This window comes from Rhineura floridana, chromosome 2 (genome assembly GCF_030035675.1).
Source record: "Rhineura floridana isolate rRhiFlo1 chromosome 2, rRhiFlo1.hap2, whole genome shotgun sequence".
Classification (NCBI taxonomy): domain Eukaryota; kingdom Metazoa; phylum Chordata; class Lepidosauria; order Squamata; family Rhineuridae; genus Rhineura; species Rhineura floridana.
In genome coordinates, this window is record NC_084481.1 from 80,123,092 (window position 1) to 80,139,770 (window position 16,679).

Below are 16,679 nucleotides of genomic sequence, written 5' to 3' on the forward strand. Positions count from 1 at the left end.
AGAAGGTTTAAGTGCTATTTTCTTACTTGCCAGCACTTCATGCAGTGCTTTACCCATGAATTCTTCTCCCTGGCCTAAGTGTATAGCCCCCACCGTGACCAAGTGTTGAGTTTCTATTCTCTTAATGAACAGTTTCAGCTTCTGCTCAGCTTCACTTTTATGCTTTAACAGAAAAACATGACAAAATCTTGAAAAATCATCTACCAGTACCATGTAGAATTTCGCACCTCCTCGTGAAGCATGTATTGGCCCTGATAAATCAACATGAACTAGCTGGTAGGGAGCTGTTGTGGTTCTCTCAGCCTCCCGGTTTATTGGTGCAATAGTCATTTTAGCTTGATTACAAGAATCACAATCCATTAACTGTCCACAAACTTTTAAACGCATGTCTTCACTGTGCAAAGGGGTTTTTCTTATCGTGTCAAGGTTTGCATGCCCCAGCCTTTGATGCCATTCATGGACGCAGCCCTGATGTACCTGTGCCTCAGCGTTTAACACAGCACACCCTGCTTGACTGCTCTTTATTACAAACTGTGAATCATTAAGGCTTCCCTGCATGCACACTTCATCTCCCCTCATTATAAAACATTGGTCTTTGTGGAACAAAATTGAGTAATTACAACTTACCAGTTTGCTAACTGATAAAATATTATAAGCCAATTCCAGAACAAACAAACAGTCTGACATTATGCCAAGCTTGTCAAACTTAACCAGACCTTTAGCTTTTACGGATTTCCGTGATCCATCAGCAAGTAAAACAAAGTCTCTCACTTCTTCTGAAACGTAAAACAAACGTCTGTCTGTAATTAATATATGGCTTGCTCCGCTGTCGAGCAACCAGTTCACAGGTCGTAAATCTTGAGAGTTCTGTTTACAAACAAAGTTCACACTTCCCTGCTTCAAGCCTCCATCCCTGGAGTTTCGCTTGATTGCACAATCTTTACGGAGATGCCCACGAGCCCCACAAGACTTCAGCCGCTGCTGCTCCCGCTTGTTTTCCTGTCTGCTTTCGACAGCCTGCTCCGGTTCAGCACATTTCTCCTCCTTGCTTCTGACAGCTTCCACCGGCTGGGCTCTCTGCGCCTCCTGCCTCCGCTGCCATTCCTGGGACAAATCCTGCAACGCGTCCCACATCTGCTTAGCCGACGGCTCATCTCTCACACACATCAGTTGAGAATCCGATAGAGCCAAGATTATAAACGCCTGCGCCCTCTGGTCTCGACGCTTCCAGGCCGCGGTCGGTACCGCCGGGGGATTTTCTTTAATCACGTCCCATAACTCCTCTGTTATCAGCAAAGCCTGCATCCTCGGCTTCCAGCTGCCATAATTCTTTTCATTAAGTCGTTCCATCGGCAAGCCTCCCCCAGACATGTTTACAGCCATGTTGCTCACCTCCGTCTGGTTGAATGAATCAAGCTGCCCTCTCTGGAACTCCGTCTGCCGTTCAGACCAGCAACTTACTCCCGTGTAATGCGCTGTGGAGCGCAACCATCCTCTGCTACCACTGTTGGCGTGTGTGCGTTGTTGTGTGAAACAGCATACATTACGTTGGAGTTAAGTTGAGCAAGAAACTTCTTCAGAGCATGTTAAGAGTCTTTATTGAAAGACATTAAGGCCAGAGGCTTAAGAGTAAATACATGTAGAGATTCTTCAGTCACCCCCCTTCTGGTACGTCTCTCTCCATAGATAAAACACAAAAGACAGCCTCTCAGCTCAGAGGCATAATTCAGAAGAAAGACAACACATAGACTCTGTTAGAACTTTCCCAGTCGCTATCAGATGGCTACCATAGCAACGGCCCTGGCCGTCCGTTCCCAGACAGGGCATAGACATAACTCCTCCTTAACCACAGTTACGTCTTCACACGTGCAGGCTTCATGGAAAACTACTAGAGACAGTAATGCCTACTGGTCACCAGCCCAACATGCCAGTGGTCAGGGATGATGGGAGCTGTAGTCCAACAACATCTGGAGGACCCTACCCCTGCTCCAGAGGTTTCAAGCTGTAATCCTACACCCACTTATCTTAGAGTAAGTCCCATTGAACACATCAGGATTTAGTTCTGAGTACAGGTCCATAAGATTGCATTGCTAGTGGATAGGTGGGCAGATCATGTATCTTTTCTAGTATTCGTTGTAATTGGTAATTGAATATTCTTAGAAGTTGATTAGTTATGAAATATTTTGTTACTATAAGGTGCCTTGGGAAGACAATAGGCTTGAAGGGTAGCTTGGAAGCATTTGAAATAAATAAAAAGTGCATAAGCAGATACATCTATGTGCATGAGCACCATGCACTGTGCAGCCTACAGCTGCATATGCTGCAGATATTGAAATATTCTTTCAAATTGCTGATAAATATCATTGTCCTACAATATGTTTTCTGGGGTTCCCAAACTGCAGTCCGCGAGCTTCATTCAGGAGGCTTGCACCATGTCCGCATTAAAGATTCATATTGATTTTTAATTGCATTTTATTGCTTCTTTTATTTCGTATATGACATTTTATTGTGTTATAATTTGAATTCTATAGGATGCAAGTTGTAATACAGTAAAATACAATATAAGAAATAAAAGCAATAAAATACAATTAAAAACTATACATGATCTAACACAGCGTATTACAATTGTTACAACAGACAGAAAACGCAAGAAGTGGTCCGTCAAGACCCTCAGCAATTTTCAAGTGGTCTGTGGGAAAATAAGTTTGGGAACCACTGTTCTAGAATACCTCTAGCCATCACATTCTTAGATTTTAAATCAGTAAATGTTGTACTATTGCAGAATATGTGAATACAGCTACGCAAAGTGTCTTCAGCAATGAGTAATAGTTGGGGGGGGGGAGAAAGGCAGCAGTTGCAAAGTGATTCTTACTATGAGAATGGGGATGCTCCAAGCAAGTCTCTGTTTTCACTTCTGAATCGTTGGAAGGTATGAATTTGATAAATATTTCAGAGCAGATCTGCACAATTTGTGACTTGTCAGCGGAGTGCAGTTCATCAGGCATGTACGATGCAGAGCCCACCAGAGGTTCCCTTGGTTCTTTTGCTGCTGTTTTTTGCTTGGAGTGATGTGATAGCACGCATGTGGCAGCCAGTACATGGCTGGTGGGCTGCTTATGGCTTGGAGGATCACACATTGGGCAAGGGTACTTCGCTCTTGTATCTATATGGAAGCTAATGGTAGGGAAATATTCAGCAGCCGATCTTTTATTTAAATGCATTGGATGGTGGAGAGATCTTGCAGCAATTTTTCACAGCTTCTGACAAGGTTCAGGATAAGGTTTAAAGTGGTGTTTATTGCATATAAAGCTTTGCATGATGGCTGAGTTTTTTTGCCATCTTTTTACCTTCTGATGGCTCATGGATAAAACTCTAGTCTTGAACCAGCAAAGTTGGGGAGGGTGCCCTTTCCCCTTGACAATGCACCATATCCTTGGTTCAGAAAGGAAAGGAGAAAACACCCACATAAGGCACCTATCTCTTAGTGACTTTCTGCTGGGTTCCAGCACACTATCCCAGTCTACTCATAGGCACCTCCGAGCCAGCAGCACCTTCCAGCTCATGTCTGAACAACAGGTTAACTGTATGTTAGTGATCTATGAAACTCCACTACAGTCATAAGACGATCTATGCAGTTATCTCATGGCTGTATCAAACTCAGCTACAATCGCACAACCAACTCTGCAAACCTCAGCCCCGGAAACAGAGGACACATACACTTCTTCAGCATTAGGAACAGATGTAACGGCCTTCACATCATTGTGCAGTCCTTACTTACTGCCACATGGATATCAAAGAGACCATCTTTTGCTTGAGTCAGGGAGGATTCATGTGAATATACCTTGAGATGTCCCTCTCTCTCAGCTTCAATAATCAGCAACATTAATTTCTGTACCTCTTTGATTTAACAAATTCAAGACTATCTTGACACTTCATCATTTCAAATAGATTAATCATTAGCATAGCAAACAAGCCTGGCAGTTGAAGTCCTGCTCTGAAATCGTGGCTCCATAACTAAATTCAAGGAGTGAGAAATATATGAATACACTGATTGGCCATATAAATTCTTCCTTGATTTTATCAATGTTTTTATTTTATTTTATTTTTGCATGCAGATCAAATCCCCAGACTGTGGCACAGATTCCATTTCCACTGAAACAGCCAGTGTAACAATGTTCTTCCCCCACCCTCACTCCAACCCATCTAGGTCCTCTTTGGGGTAACACTTGAATGTTTCTCCGACAAGAGTGTGATCTGCTAATTTTGCTAAGTGCTGAACTGGCATCTCTGGGGACTTTGTGTTTCCTTACCTTTTCATCCAGTAATATGATTTGCTTGCAGCTAATGAAATACACTTTTACATTAGCTAGGCTCAGTAAGGAGTTCAATAGGCAACCTCCACCCTTTTCTGGATGACATATGGCCAAGCAGCAACAACAACCCCCCCAAAGTTAAAGTCAACTGCTTTTAACAGAGAACTTCCTCCTTTTCTTTAACATGTCAGAGCAGAAGTTGATAATCCCCACAGGCCTCTATTTTTCACCCTCCTCTCATCCCACTTTTCAGTTGTCCAAGTGGTTTATCATGTCCAATTAGCCATCTGCCATGCTGGTATCATCATACAAAAGAAATGCTCTCCCTTCCACCATAACCCATCAGCAGGCCCTTTGTCCAAGCTGACAAATAAGAATCAGACACCATTGTTCTCTGCTGATGCTGCTGTCTGCATATAGGCTGCCAATTCTGATTAAAACAGCAGGAGTGCCACAGGACACTCCAGGACTCAGGATCTGTGCCAATAACATCACACAATATCATCAAGTCTATTTAACAGTGCATATTCTATTTTCTATTCTATTTTCAGCCACATCAGATCAAATTCTGTTTTCTTGCACATTAAGGAATGAAGAAAGATCCCTTTACTATTTAGTTTTTAATTCAGATAAAGTAACTGAAATATATCAAGAGTAGCATTATGCTAAGCCAGAGCCATTCACTTAAAGGCCAGATATATTTCCTGTATTCAAAAATACCTGCTCTTTTTGGTTGTCTTTAAAAAGTAATATAAAAGAACACAGCACTTTCTGACAGATTGCTCCCTGTTATAGCTCAGTGTAGGCTCTTGCTGCACCAGCACAAAGCCATAGGCCCGTTAGACATCAGATGCACCAACATGATCAGTGTTGCGCTGCAAACCTGACATGCATCAGACGGGCACCAATGTGTTCAGTCTGTGCAATCTGCCCTGCAGCTAGATGCAATCACAGAATCCACATCTCACTTCATCACAATGAATGTTGGCACTGGTTTGTCCAGTACCATATCATTCCTGACTAAAGACATACAAGCTGCACAGAAGATCTGCATAATTTGTGACACACCAAAGCAAAGACAGCCCATCACTAGCCATTCATTGTTCACTGATGGGTGCTTAGTAATGCTAGGCTTATTGAGCCTCGGGTCTATCACCATGGACAGCTTTCAATTTGGTAATTCACCTACTTTATGATGATCCTTCCTTTCACTTTCTGAGGCTCCCTAGACATGCAAGAGCTAATAATGTAGACACAGTCTTTAAAATAAACATAAAACAAAACTTTGAAGACCCACCTAACTAACAGCATGACCAACCAAATAGCAATGTAATCACAGGGAATTCTAATGGAATCCACAATATACATCGTGCCAGCACTGCACAATTTTCCAACAGTATATGACAGACATTATTGGAAACTCTTATCGGGCATTTTAGTGTTCTACCAGAAGTATGGAATAGTACCAGAAAGACACAACATTATTCAGGATTCCATGTGGACTCCACCTCCAATATTGACCCTGAAACTCCCACTCCAATCTGCTGAGCATACTACCAGCAGGATAAGTAAAAACATCACATGGCTTGTAGGAATCTGAAAAGAACTAAACTAGCATGTCTAAAAACAGAGAAAAGCCTTGTCAGGACTTACACTTTCACTATGGACATACGCTGATCACAGACTCAAAGAGCTGAAAGGCACCAGAGGCAAAACAAGCTTAATTAACCAACCAAAGGCAGGACCACCATCCACCCAATTTTATGATCCCTGAGGGTTCCACTCACTGTGGTGTGCATGACAGCATCAAGGGGGGCTGAAAAGGATGATTTCTGATCATGATGATTTTTCATTGTGATGATAGGAAATTGTCCGAATGCCTACTTCTGACAAGCAGACCCTGGAGATGTTAGATGTCAGTACAACTTCTTCTCAACAGCCCTCCATAAGGATGTTTGTTGGATGCTGGAGATCTTCCACATCAGTTTCCATCAGCACCCCATGGCTTCACTTCTGCCCTGCCCCCCCCCGGCAGGGTTCCTGTGTCAAACATACCTGCAGGTGAAACATGTTTTTTTCCCCTTTCCAATGCAACCTGGCTCTTACTGGGTAAGAATCCTCTTGATCATCTAACTAAGATTGCCAACTCTTTTTTCCCAGGCCGAAATCTAGCAGGCTGTTCTTTTATCCCCAATAGCTGCATCTGCATGTCAGAAAGCTTCACCTGCTAATTTCTTCTACTACTACATGCATCAAGATCTGTCAGAAAAACAAAATTACTGGTGTCCCTATATTTCAAAACATCAAAGTCCAATAGAATGCAACAGATTACTCTTTCAGATGCCAACCAGCTCCAAAGCAGCACTTATTTTTGCAATATTGAACTGGCAACTCCATCCTCTATAGGGATGTGCTAGAATTCCACCCAATTCGGATTTGTTACCGAATTTTCCATTAATTCGCTCATTCTCAATAGTTGAAGATCAGATTTTAATGTAGTAGCTAATTTTGAAAATAGGTTTTTTAATATAAAACCCGCCTCTATAGTATTAATTTTAAGAATGAAAATATTGATATTTCCTTTATAAATTGTAATATTGCCTTCAAAATATTGATTTTAAAAAAATATCAATATTAATATCAATATATTTTCCAAGCCAAAAACCCCCATGGATCAGTAAAAGCAGCAGCTAGCAGATAAAGAATGAACTCAAATCGATGCTAGTCTTCTAGGTCAACAAAATGCTTTCGAACCGGCACCAACCAATGGATCCAATCCCTAATCCTGTAACTAGGGTTGCCAGCTTTTTATTGGTCCCGCTTCTTTATCTTGAACCATCAACATGTAAAATTAAACATGTCAAAACATGTATCCTGGCATGAAGAGATAAAGTGATGAGGACTTTTTCTCATGCTCAATTTCTGTCTTAGACTGCTGTTTAAAACACAGCAACAGGACCAGTTTGAAAGCTGGCAATTCTATCAACATTTATTGACTCTCACTTAGAGGCAAAGCCTCTCCCCTCCATGCACATGCCCACCAAAGACCGTTCTTACAATATAAATGACCACAGCACTGCTCCTCACCAACTGCCATTATTAAAATGAAGATAATTTTCTCTCATTATCCTCAACCAAGCATGATGTGATTTTAGAGTAAAAAGTACAGTATGCCTAATTATAGCAGTTTTGTTCCGCTATTGAAGTGTAAAAGAAAATCATTTTCAAATCACAAAGAGATTTTTGCTTTTCACTTTAGAGGCAACTTCTTAACTGCAAATGTTAGATGCAGAGATAAAAGGAAAACATCTCTACAAGACTGATGATGCCACATTTGGCCCAAGTCTGGATCAAAGCTACCTTGACTGAATCTGCATATTCCAAGAACTGGCAACCAAAATCTATCCACATCATGTTAGAAACTGCAGGTGGGACTTGAATGAAGGTTTCCCAGCCATATAGCACGAGTCTTCATATGACGAAAAATGATGAGGAAGCTGTTTCTGAGCTCCTGCCTTGACTAATGTGCTTGCATAGCCCAATCTCAAGAACTCCTGTTTTCTCAAGAAGGAGGAACAAAATGAATGGCTAACAGCATGATCGTTTGCATATCTACTAGAAGAAAATCCAATGGGGCTTACTTTCAGGGAAGTAGACACAGGATTGCAGCATAAAACACAAGTGGCTGGATTGCACCCTATATGTCTCTTACAGTACCTTGGCATGCAGGTGACTACAAAAGCACAATTCCATCATTACATTTTATCATTATGTTTCATCAAATCATTACATTTTAGTTTGATCTGTTTGCTCTCTTCCTTTCCTGTGCTTAAAAGTCTTTTTGCAGCATTTCTTTTACAAGACCCCACTCTGGCAAAGCACTGAATTCCATGAGGTTTAATAGTTGTCTGCTCCATGTGAATTGTTTATTCACTATAATATTAAAAGCAGGATCTCCATCCAAATAAAATATGAGCCCAAATCCCTCTCATTTGTCCCTCAGCCATGCTGATATTTCAAGTCATCTTACGGGGAAATTTGGGTTAATAAAGCCTAGCACATTGCAAGTATTTGCCTTTTAATATATTCATAAATACCAATGGTTACTGTACAAGTATGTGTCATAGTTCCTCAGTAAAACTGGAATTTTGTATCTATACCGAAGCTTAATTGGAACTATAAGTTGTAGCAGCTGAAGCAACAAAATACTTCATAAAGGCTCCTAGGTGCCTACAAGAGGCCAAGTACACGTGTCCCAAAAGGAGAATTTCCCCCAATGGGTCATCCATTTTGAAAGGTGTGTAATTATTTCTTCCCTGAAGTCCAACCTTACACTTAAAATATTTCCCTATACAGGGCAGAAACAGCTAATGAGAGCTAATATGTTCTTGACCAGTTTGACTTCAAGTGATACCTATACAATCTGTTCACTCATTCAAGTTATATATTAGAGGCATGCTCATCTATTGACACCCTAACCCTCCAAACCTAATACTCCAGTCCCTTTTCTGTTCCTTACATTCATATTCAATACAGAACCTCACGTTTAGAGATACTCTGGCCTTGTTTCTGCGCATCTTCTATTCTAGCCAATCATCTCTGAACAGCACAGCCAATCACAATCATTGCTATGGTCCCACCCGTCTCCAGAGGTAAATTTCTAGTAGGTTAGGGAGGGCAGGGGTCCCCTCAGGACCTCCAGGACCTCCATTTTGATTTTATTTCCCATAGAATAAGCTCTAACCAATCAGGAGGAATCCCTCAGAAATGCATTGGAAGTTCCATAGCATTAAGGGAGGACTATGAAGAGCCTGCCAATGCATTTCAATCTGAGCTAATCAGATGCATGCATTTGCAATCTGCACTGGCTCCTCTCTGAGTTTGCGTTGTTATTCCAACACTTTTGCAAGCAGTAGGCTAAAGCTGCAGGAAGCATGATTCTTTATCTGCATCCAGCCTTTGAAATCAGCAGCAAAATTTCTGTGTGAGTTCAGTTCAGTATTTGATTGTGCAGTATAGGTGGGTGGATGTATGTTGCTGCATGAGGAGCAAGGGAAAAACTGCAGAGTGGCGCAGGGATGTATGCCTTGGTCCTGACAGGCATTTTGCTGACTGTTGGAGGGGAGGGAGAGGAGGAGGATGGCAGTGGCTGGGGGAGGTAGGCCTTGACCCTGGCCCTGATGGGCCTTTTGCTGACTGTTGGAAAGGGAGGGAGAGGAGGAGGAGGGAAAAGCAGGACCCAAATGGATTGCTTGGGGCGGACGGCGGACTGCTGTTTTGCATCTAACCAGATGTAAGTTGAAAGAAAAGAGTGGCCACCGTGTGTTCTCTCTCTCTGGGGTGGGTGGGCAGGCAGAACACAGCATGACATTAAAATAATTGCTAGTGTTCATGGCTGAATGGGGTCTTCCAGATCCTAGTCCAATGCTCTAACCATTCCATTTATACATATATAAACTCTCATTTTGTTTTATTGATAGTTTTACTATCTTTTGTGGACCCCTTCTAAACCAAAGTAAGACACTTCTCAGTTTCTTTAGGTTCTATTTGTAAAACTGCAATGTTTAAGTATCCACAGAAACTTTCAGTGCAGAAGGATGGGAAGAAAATAAGACTTTGGCCATGGCCTCGCTGGCCATGCCCCTATGACCTCACAGCAGCCCTGACAGTTTTAGAGGGCACCAGCTACCACTGAGCTGAAGTAAAATTTAAATTTCAGCTTCTTCTTCTAGCAAAACATCTGAGAGATTTTAAAGCAAGTCACAATTTAATTAAGACTAGAAACCTCTCTCATAGAGATGTTGTACATCCCTTGGTGATCCAAGTTAGAAATATTAGAGGAGATCAAATGAAATATTAAAGGAATTCTGAAGGAAGCCTAAAAAAGTTTCACTAAAGCACCAGTGTCATTTTCAAATAACTTAAATTGGATGACTAAACACACCTGGAGGGAGGAACTTACATGTAGTCAGCTGATTATCTGAATGGGATAATATGCAGGGACAGCTATATCTGTAGAGAAAGCCCTGCATGAAGTCTGGAACCTTGCTTTTCCAGGGTTCTAGATCACACAGAGTGCACTACATGCATACTGTTGTTTGCAGTCTTGTTAGCAGACAATCTATAATTTAACACCAAGTAGAAAGAGTAGGGGACTTCCACAAAGATCCCATTGCCCCTTGTATGCATGTTCAATGACTATGCTTACGGCACCTGAAGAGTGCTTTCTAGTGCGGGGGGGAGTGGCAGGTTGTACATTTAATCCCTTGTTTTTATAAATTACTATCTGCTCATTGATTGCATATGGCCACCTTCCTATGTAATGCTAACAGACAAAAAAAAAGAACACTGTCGTCTGGCCTTTAATTCACCTTCACCTTGGCTATATGGCCAAATGACAAACAAACAAACCATCACATTTCCCCCCAGCAACATTATGCAGTGTCTGCTCCTGACTAGTAATTTGACAGGACAAAACTGCCACAGTGTTAAAAGTCAACACAGGGATTCCTTGCCAAATTATGACAATCTATTCTACATCTCAGGCTCATTGATTAATGTGCATCATGAAGGTTACCCTGATCAATTATGAAGTCTAAAAGCAAGGAAGTAAAGGCATCATGAAAAACATTGTCCACCACCAGAGACAAACAGATTGAATCAATGTCTGTGTCCTATTAAGAGCCGTATAGCTCTTCAGCCTCAAGGAACTCTCCTTTGCAGACATAATTTCAAGAGCCTCTATTGATCAAACAGCTCGTCTACTGCCAATCATTCATTTTCATCTTGTTTAGTGATAGAACTGCCAGTCACTTGTGCACAAATGAACAATAACAAAAGTCTGAAACACTAGTCCATGGAAAGAAGATGGGGAGAACACACAGAGAGAATAATTCATTGCCTTAAAGTAGAAGAATATCAGTGAAAGATCATGTATCTTATCAAATATAACCAACGTTAAATTTCAACAGCACAATAGTAATTTGAAAAATGAAGGTCCTCCCCACTCTGTAAGGATAGAACTAAAAACTGCTCTTTCCTGGCATTCATGAATGTGTATTGTATAGTTCTGTCACTTTTCCTTTATAAATATTTAATTTAGACAAAATATTGTTTGGTCTGTTTTCACCAAAGTGTTGTAAAGAAATTCTTGAAATACCCAGAAAATCAGATTTCCCTACAGATCTTTTATTGTAGTGGAAAGTATTGCTAGAAAGGCCACCTCCTTTTTAAGTATAAACACAACTTCCCATTGTTACAGTCAACAAAGTAATTTATATTCTGTCTCACAAATGGAAAACTACATACAGCCCTATTTATCCAAGAAGCCTATGAAAGATCCAAAACATCTGAACAACCACATTAAAGGGGGCGGAATTTATGTTTCCTTATACATTCAAATTTTAATTCTGCTATCTCCAAAAGCTCAGGGTGGGCAAACAATAAAATTAAACACACACAAAATATTATTTTCTAGTGGTCAACAACTGGAAGAACATGGGGCCACATGCTTTTGAGCTTCATGGAGAATGCTGTCGGCTTTCAGTGGTTGCTAGTTATGATGGTTATATACTACTTCCTGGATCAGAGGCACCACACATCTGAATACCAGTAGTTAGGGATCAAAAGAGGGAGAGGGCTACTGCACTCAAGTCTGGCTTGTGGGCTTCCCATAGACATCTGATTGGCCACTGTGGAAACTGGATGCTGGAGGAAATGGACCTCTGTTCAGATCCAGGAGACCCTTATGTTCAGACATTTTTTAGGGGAAAAAATCAATGTGAAGTTGCACAGAGTTCATACAGAGAACATTTTATGTGACCCATTCTCAGATATAAACAAGAAAGTGTTCAGTCTAACTTGAAATAAGTTGAGAAGGCTGAGTAAAAAATATAGGCCCTATGCACGTAGCGTAGACAGGTAGGTCCAGGACAGTGTGTGATCTTTATTAACTCTTTATCAAGATGGCCTATTTTATTCACGCTCCAACTCTTCTCTAGTACTGCACACATCACAACTATGGCTTTCATGGCCTCCGTGATAGCATTAATGTCTGTTCATATCATCAGAGAACTTAGTTTATTTTCCAATGCCAGAAGGCCTCTCTCAACTACACAAGCATCTAATGGATGTTATTCACTCCGTACCAACCACAAATTAATAGCCAGACTGCATGTGCAGAGTATATTTATTGCTTTTGGATATGCCACCAAGGCCTCTGGATGTTGATACTGCCACTTGCAAAGTTCTCTTGAAGCAATATTGCCCACTCCTCCACCCGTCCAGTTTTCTTCTGTGCAAGGCACATTTACGCTTTCATCTGGTTGTACCTAGCTCAGTTCTTGATACTTCTATGGGAAACAATGCTATTCAAACACAACAAAAGATGTAAATAAACAAATCTAGAAGCAGATTGTCACTATCAGCTAGAGGGGCAAAATGCTCTGCTTTACAAAGGACAAACCTCTATCTGATGGGCTATCAGAAGACAGTCCTCTATTTGAAGTTGTCCTTCGTTTGGAAGTCTGTCCAGTCCAACTCTGACTTAAAAGATAAAGAACCATAAGATTCCTGGCAGCAAAAGATGTTCTGCTGGGGCTTAGGAGTACCTGCCACGACAGCCTTTCCCTGTCTCAAGGTTAAATTTTGTAGGCCTTGAAGCAGAGGAAGGAGGAGGCAAAGGGGGCTCTGGACACTGTGAACCTTTGCAAGCATTAGGTTGGTGCACTTACAAAAGGCTTGACCCCTTCTAGGGAGAACAGTAAGGTGTTTGCTTATTCCTAAGGGCAACATATAGTTCTAGCCCCCAGACCACAATTTGAAGGTAGTCCCTGAGCATGCAGAAGTCAGCAAACTATGATTAACAGACTTCAGGGAAAAACTTAAAATGCTAACGATGGTGGTATAGATTAATGATCCACAATCCTTTCTATTTGTACCAGTGGAAAATTTCAGTGTAGATGTTATTATTTCATAAAACTATGAATGCTCTCTGTACAAGACTTTCTTTCTTGAATACTTAGTTGACTCCACTCCTCTCCTTCCCCTTCCATTTTCTAGCATCTATTAACACTGACAAGAGCAACTCTAAGCACTCTAAACACAAGCATATACAAAGCAAAGAGACAAACAACAAGAAGCCTTCCTACCTAAATGGTTTCTTACAATAAGAGATACTTGATTTTGTCATGCTTGGGCCCACAGCCAAAAGCGTAGATCTCTCTCTCTCTCTCTCTCTCACACACACACACACACACATCATTATTCATATGAATTTAAAAGCCTTCCTATTACCTTATCACTACAAACAAATGACACTTTTTTGCTTCTATGAATGAGTAACAAATTCTTGTGTGAAACTAAATCAGAGCATGCACAACAATGCAACAAAAGTAGAAGCATCTCAAACTTGAATGGATCTGAATGCTAAGAAACCTTCCAGGAATCTAAACAGGATTGTAATCAAGATGATTTTGGTATAGAATTTCTGGCGAAGCAGTCAGAAAAGGAAACATCTGATCAGAATATTATTTTTAGCACCATTTTTTACAGAAGAAGTGAGCATTTACTTAAAACTTCCAAAAATGCACCCAAAAATAACCTTTCAATGAAAAGTCAATGGAACTAAAGGCATGGGTGTGTGGCAAGGCTGGAGAAAATAGTTTAAATGGTATCATTTAAACCATTCCAGGGTACTTGTGCACTAAAGGGCCATGAGAAACCTATAATTGATTTGCTTGTAGTCTTGTTAAGGTATCAACAGGCAAATATCCATCAGCACCATGTGGCTTATGAGATATACACACAGCCAGACCTTATTATACTTATCCTCTGAGATCAAAGCATATTCACATAAATGGGGTGCAGCCTTCCATGGAGAGCAGCCAGGGAGCCTGTCATGGATCTGCAGGAATAAATCTCTTGAAAAGTTTGGGTGATGATGCGATCTGCTGTAGCTGGAGGAACACTCCCCATGACTGATCAGCAGGGCTGAACCAAGGCAGCTGGAAAAGCAAAGCAGCTGTGGTTGCTGAAGTAAAAACTGGCCCTAGTCTGGAAGGGTCAAGCCTCCATCTAAAGAGAGCATTTAATCCTTTACTATCCTTAATTAAAGCTCCACCGTTGCCTGTAATGCTCCCCTCCCCATGAAATTTCTGCTAACAGAATTGGAAAAGACTGGGGGGGATGTGTCTTACACTTTCATCAGAGCTAAGAACATAATTTAAGACCTGACATGGGGCTCTCCTGTGTACATGCAAGTTTCACAACCACTCCACCCCCTCTGTGCCCTCTTCTTATGTAGTAACAGCTGCTTGTATTCAAACTTCTACTGTATGTTAGCACCCTCCCCTGAAACCAGAGACCAAACATCAATTCCCCTGACACTGAATTACATCTTGACATGCCCTCTAAAATCACCTTCGAAAAGACTTTGCCTGAAAAGTTCATAGCAGGAAAGGCCATACCTTGTTGAAAGCAAAAAACCATATCAGTGAGGTCTTCACACACATGCACGCAAATGCCCACAGATACACACACTCAGTTCCACTGTGGTTGGTTAATAAAGTGCACAAGTGGTACCAGGAGGCAAGGAGGGAGTTATGCATAGATTTCATCAGGGATCATCAAAGGAAGACACCACACATTTAAGATGCACAAGAGAAAATAGGGGTCTTCTTGATGCATTTACAAACATGTCATCTATTGGTGGCTGAAAGCACAGACTACCTGCAAGAGTAGGAGGAGGGGGGATCAAAAGGCTAACTCCATTCCACAATAACTTAATTATGGCTGTTAAATACTCTCCTCCCCACCCACAATCCTCCTCCTCCTTACTCATCCAGCGAGGTTAAGTATATCATAGGCAGCAGCTCAAAGATGGCTAATATCTAAGCCTCTGGCTCCATCACCAGACCCAACCTATACATCAGCCAAGCTTCAAAAGCGTCTTTAGGAAGCCCCATCTTGCCTAGTCTACACAACACGCACACACACCCACACCTTTATTTATTAGATTTATATTCTGCCCTTCCTCTCAGTATGAGCCCAGGGCGGCAATTTAGCCCCGCATTCAGCTCAAGCCAGCAGGATAGGAAAGATGCAGTGGTGTATTAAAGAGCTTGAAGCAGAGCAGGGGGAGGATGGATGGGTTGCAACCAAGCCTACTCTTGGTTTCCCAAAAGTGATCGAAGATCGCTCGGTTCCTCTGCGAAAAGCGAGACGCAGCTGTGTGCGTGCGTGTTGTATCTAATGATGATCTATTAGCCACCCAGCCCAGGAACTCTATATATGTGTAACATACATACACACATACATGTATATATATATATATATATGTATGTATGTATGTATGTATGTATGTATGTATATATATATGTATATGTATGTATGTATACATATATGGAATGAAACCAACAGGAAGAGAGAAAACAGCGAGAAACACCAGTCTTCTTTGCCTTGAGCAAATGATTGACAGCCAACAGTTTGCCCCCCCCTTCCAGATCGGCGGAAGAAAACAGTCCCAAAACCCAACACACAAAAAGCATCGCTTTGCAAGGAGACCATGACTGATTGTCGGAAAGGGTCTGCCGGTCTGTCCTAACGGAGGGGGGGGGGAGATAGAGAGAAGACTAAGCATATACATAACCAGAGAAAACAATGCAGGGCGGAAGAAGAGGCAGAGAATCAGAGGGGGGTTATCATTAGGGGATGCCTATCCTTAAGAGACCCCCCAAAGAAAAACAATCTCCTTGCCTCCCCCAAAACAAAGGGATTCCAACATCACACGCGCCGCAACGTAAAACCATCACCCAGTCCCAGAAACACAACACGAATCCCCAAATATCGCCTCCAGGTCTCGCCAGGGCGCTGGCAGCCGAGCCTGTCTCGCCGCTGCCCCTCTCATTTTTTACCTGTTCGGAAAAAGGCATCCACCTCGGAATCGGGAACTGCCCCTTCCTCCGCGGCCCCCTCGGCGGGGTTCATGGCTGGGCTTGGGGAGAACCAGGAGGCGCGACAGCAGCGACAGCAGCAGCGGCGATCCCGGCGGCTGGGTAATATCCAGTGAGTTGGGGAGGAGGGAGAGGACGCGAGAAGAGGGGCGAGAGAGAAGGAGACACACACAAGCGTGCGCGCGCCAAAAGAAGGGAGGGCGGCAGGCAGGCAGGGAGGGCGTGTGGGGAAGAGGAGCGAGGGATGGAGGAGCCTTCAGCGGCAGCCCGCCCAGACGCTCCCCATCCCTTCCAGAATATCTGCTGGGATCTGCTGCTGCCGGTCCTGAGGGATAAGGGTCCCCTCCCCTTCCCCCAAAGGCGTACAACACACACGCACCGGTGGCGGCGCCCGCTGCGCCCGCCCCCTCCTTTT

General features: G+C 42.3%; 1 protein-coding gene across 8 annotated transcripts in view; it reads right to left on the bottom strand.

The window, feature by feature from the left end:
* The window catches only part of KALRN (kalirin RhoGEF kinase), an 872,788-nt gene extending 856,429 nt beyond the window's left edge, over positions 1-16,359 (bottom strand). For 5 of the 8 annotated variants that reach the window (XM_061609058.1, XM_061609053.1, XM_061609054.1 and 2 more), the window contains exon 1: positions 16,226-16,359. In XM_061609058.1, coding sequence (XP_061465042.1) covers positions 16,226-16,298 — 73 coding nt within the window. In that variant the 5' untranslated portion in view covers positions 16,299-16,359. The remainder of the gene's footprint in view (positions 1-16,225) is intronic. The other 3 variants (XM_061609051.1, XM_061609050.1, XM_061609049.1) reach the window with 2 other exon arrangements.
* Between the last annotated feature and the right edge of the window lie 320 nt (positions 16,360-16,679).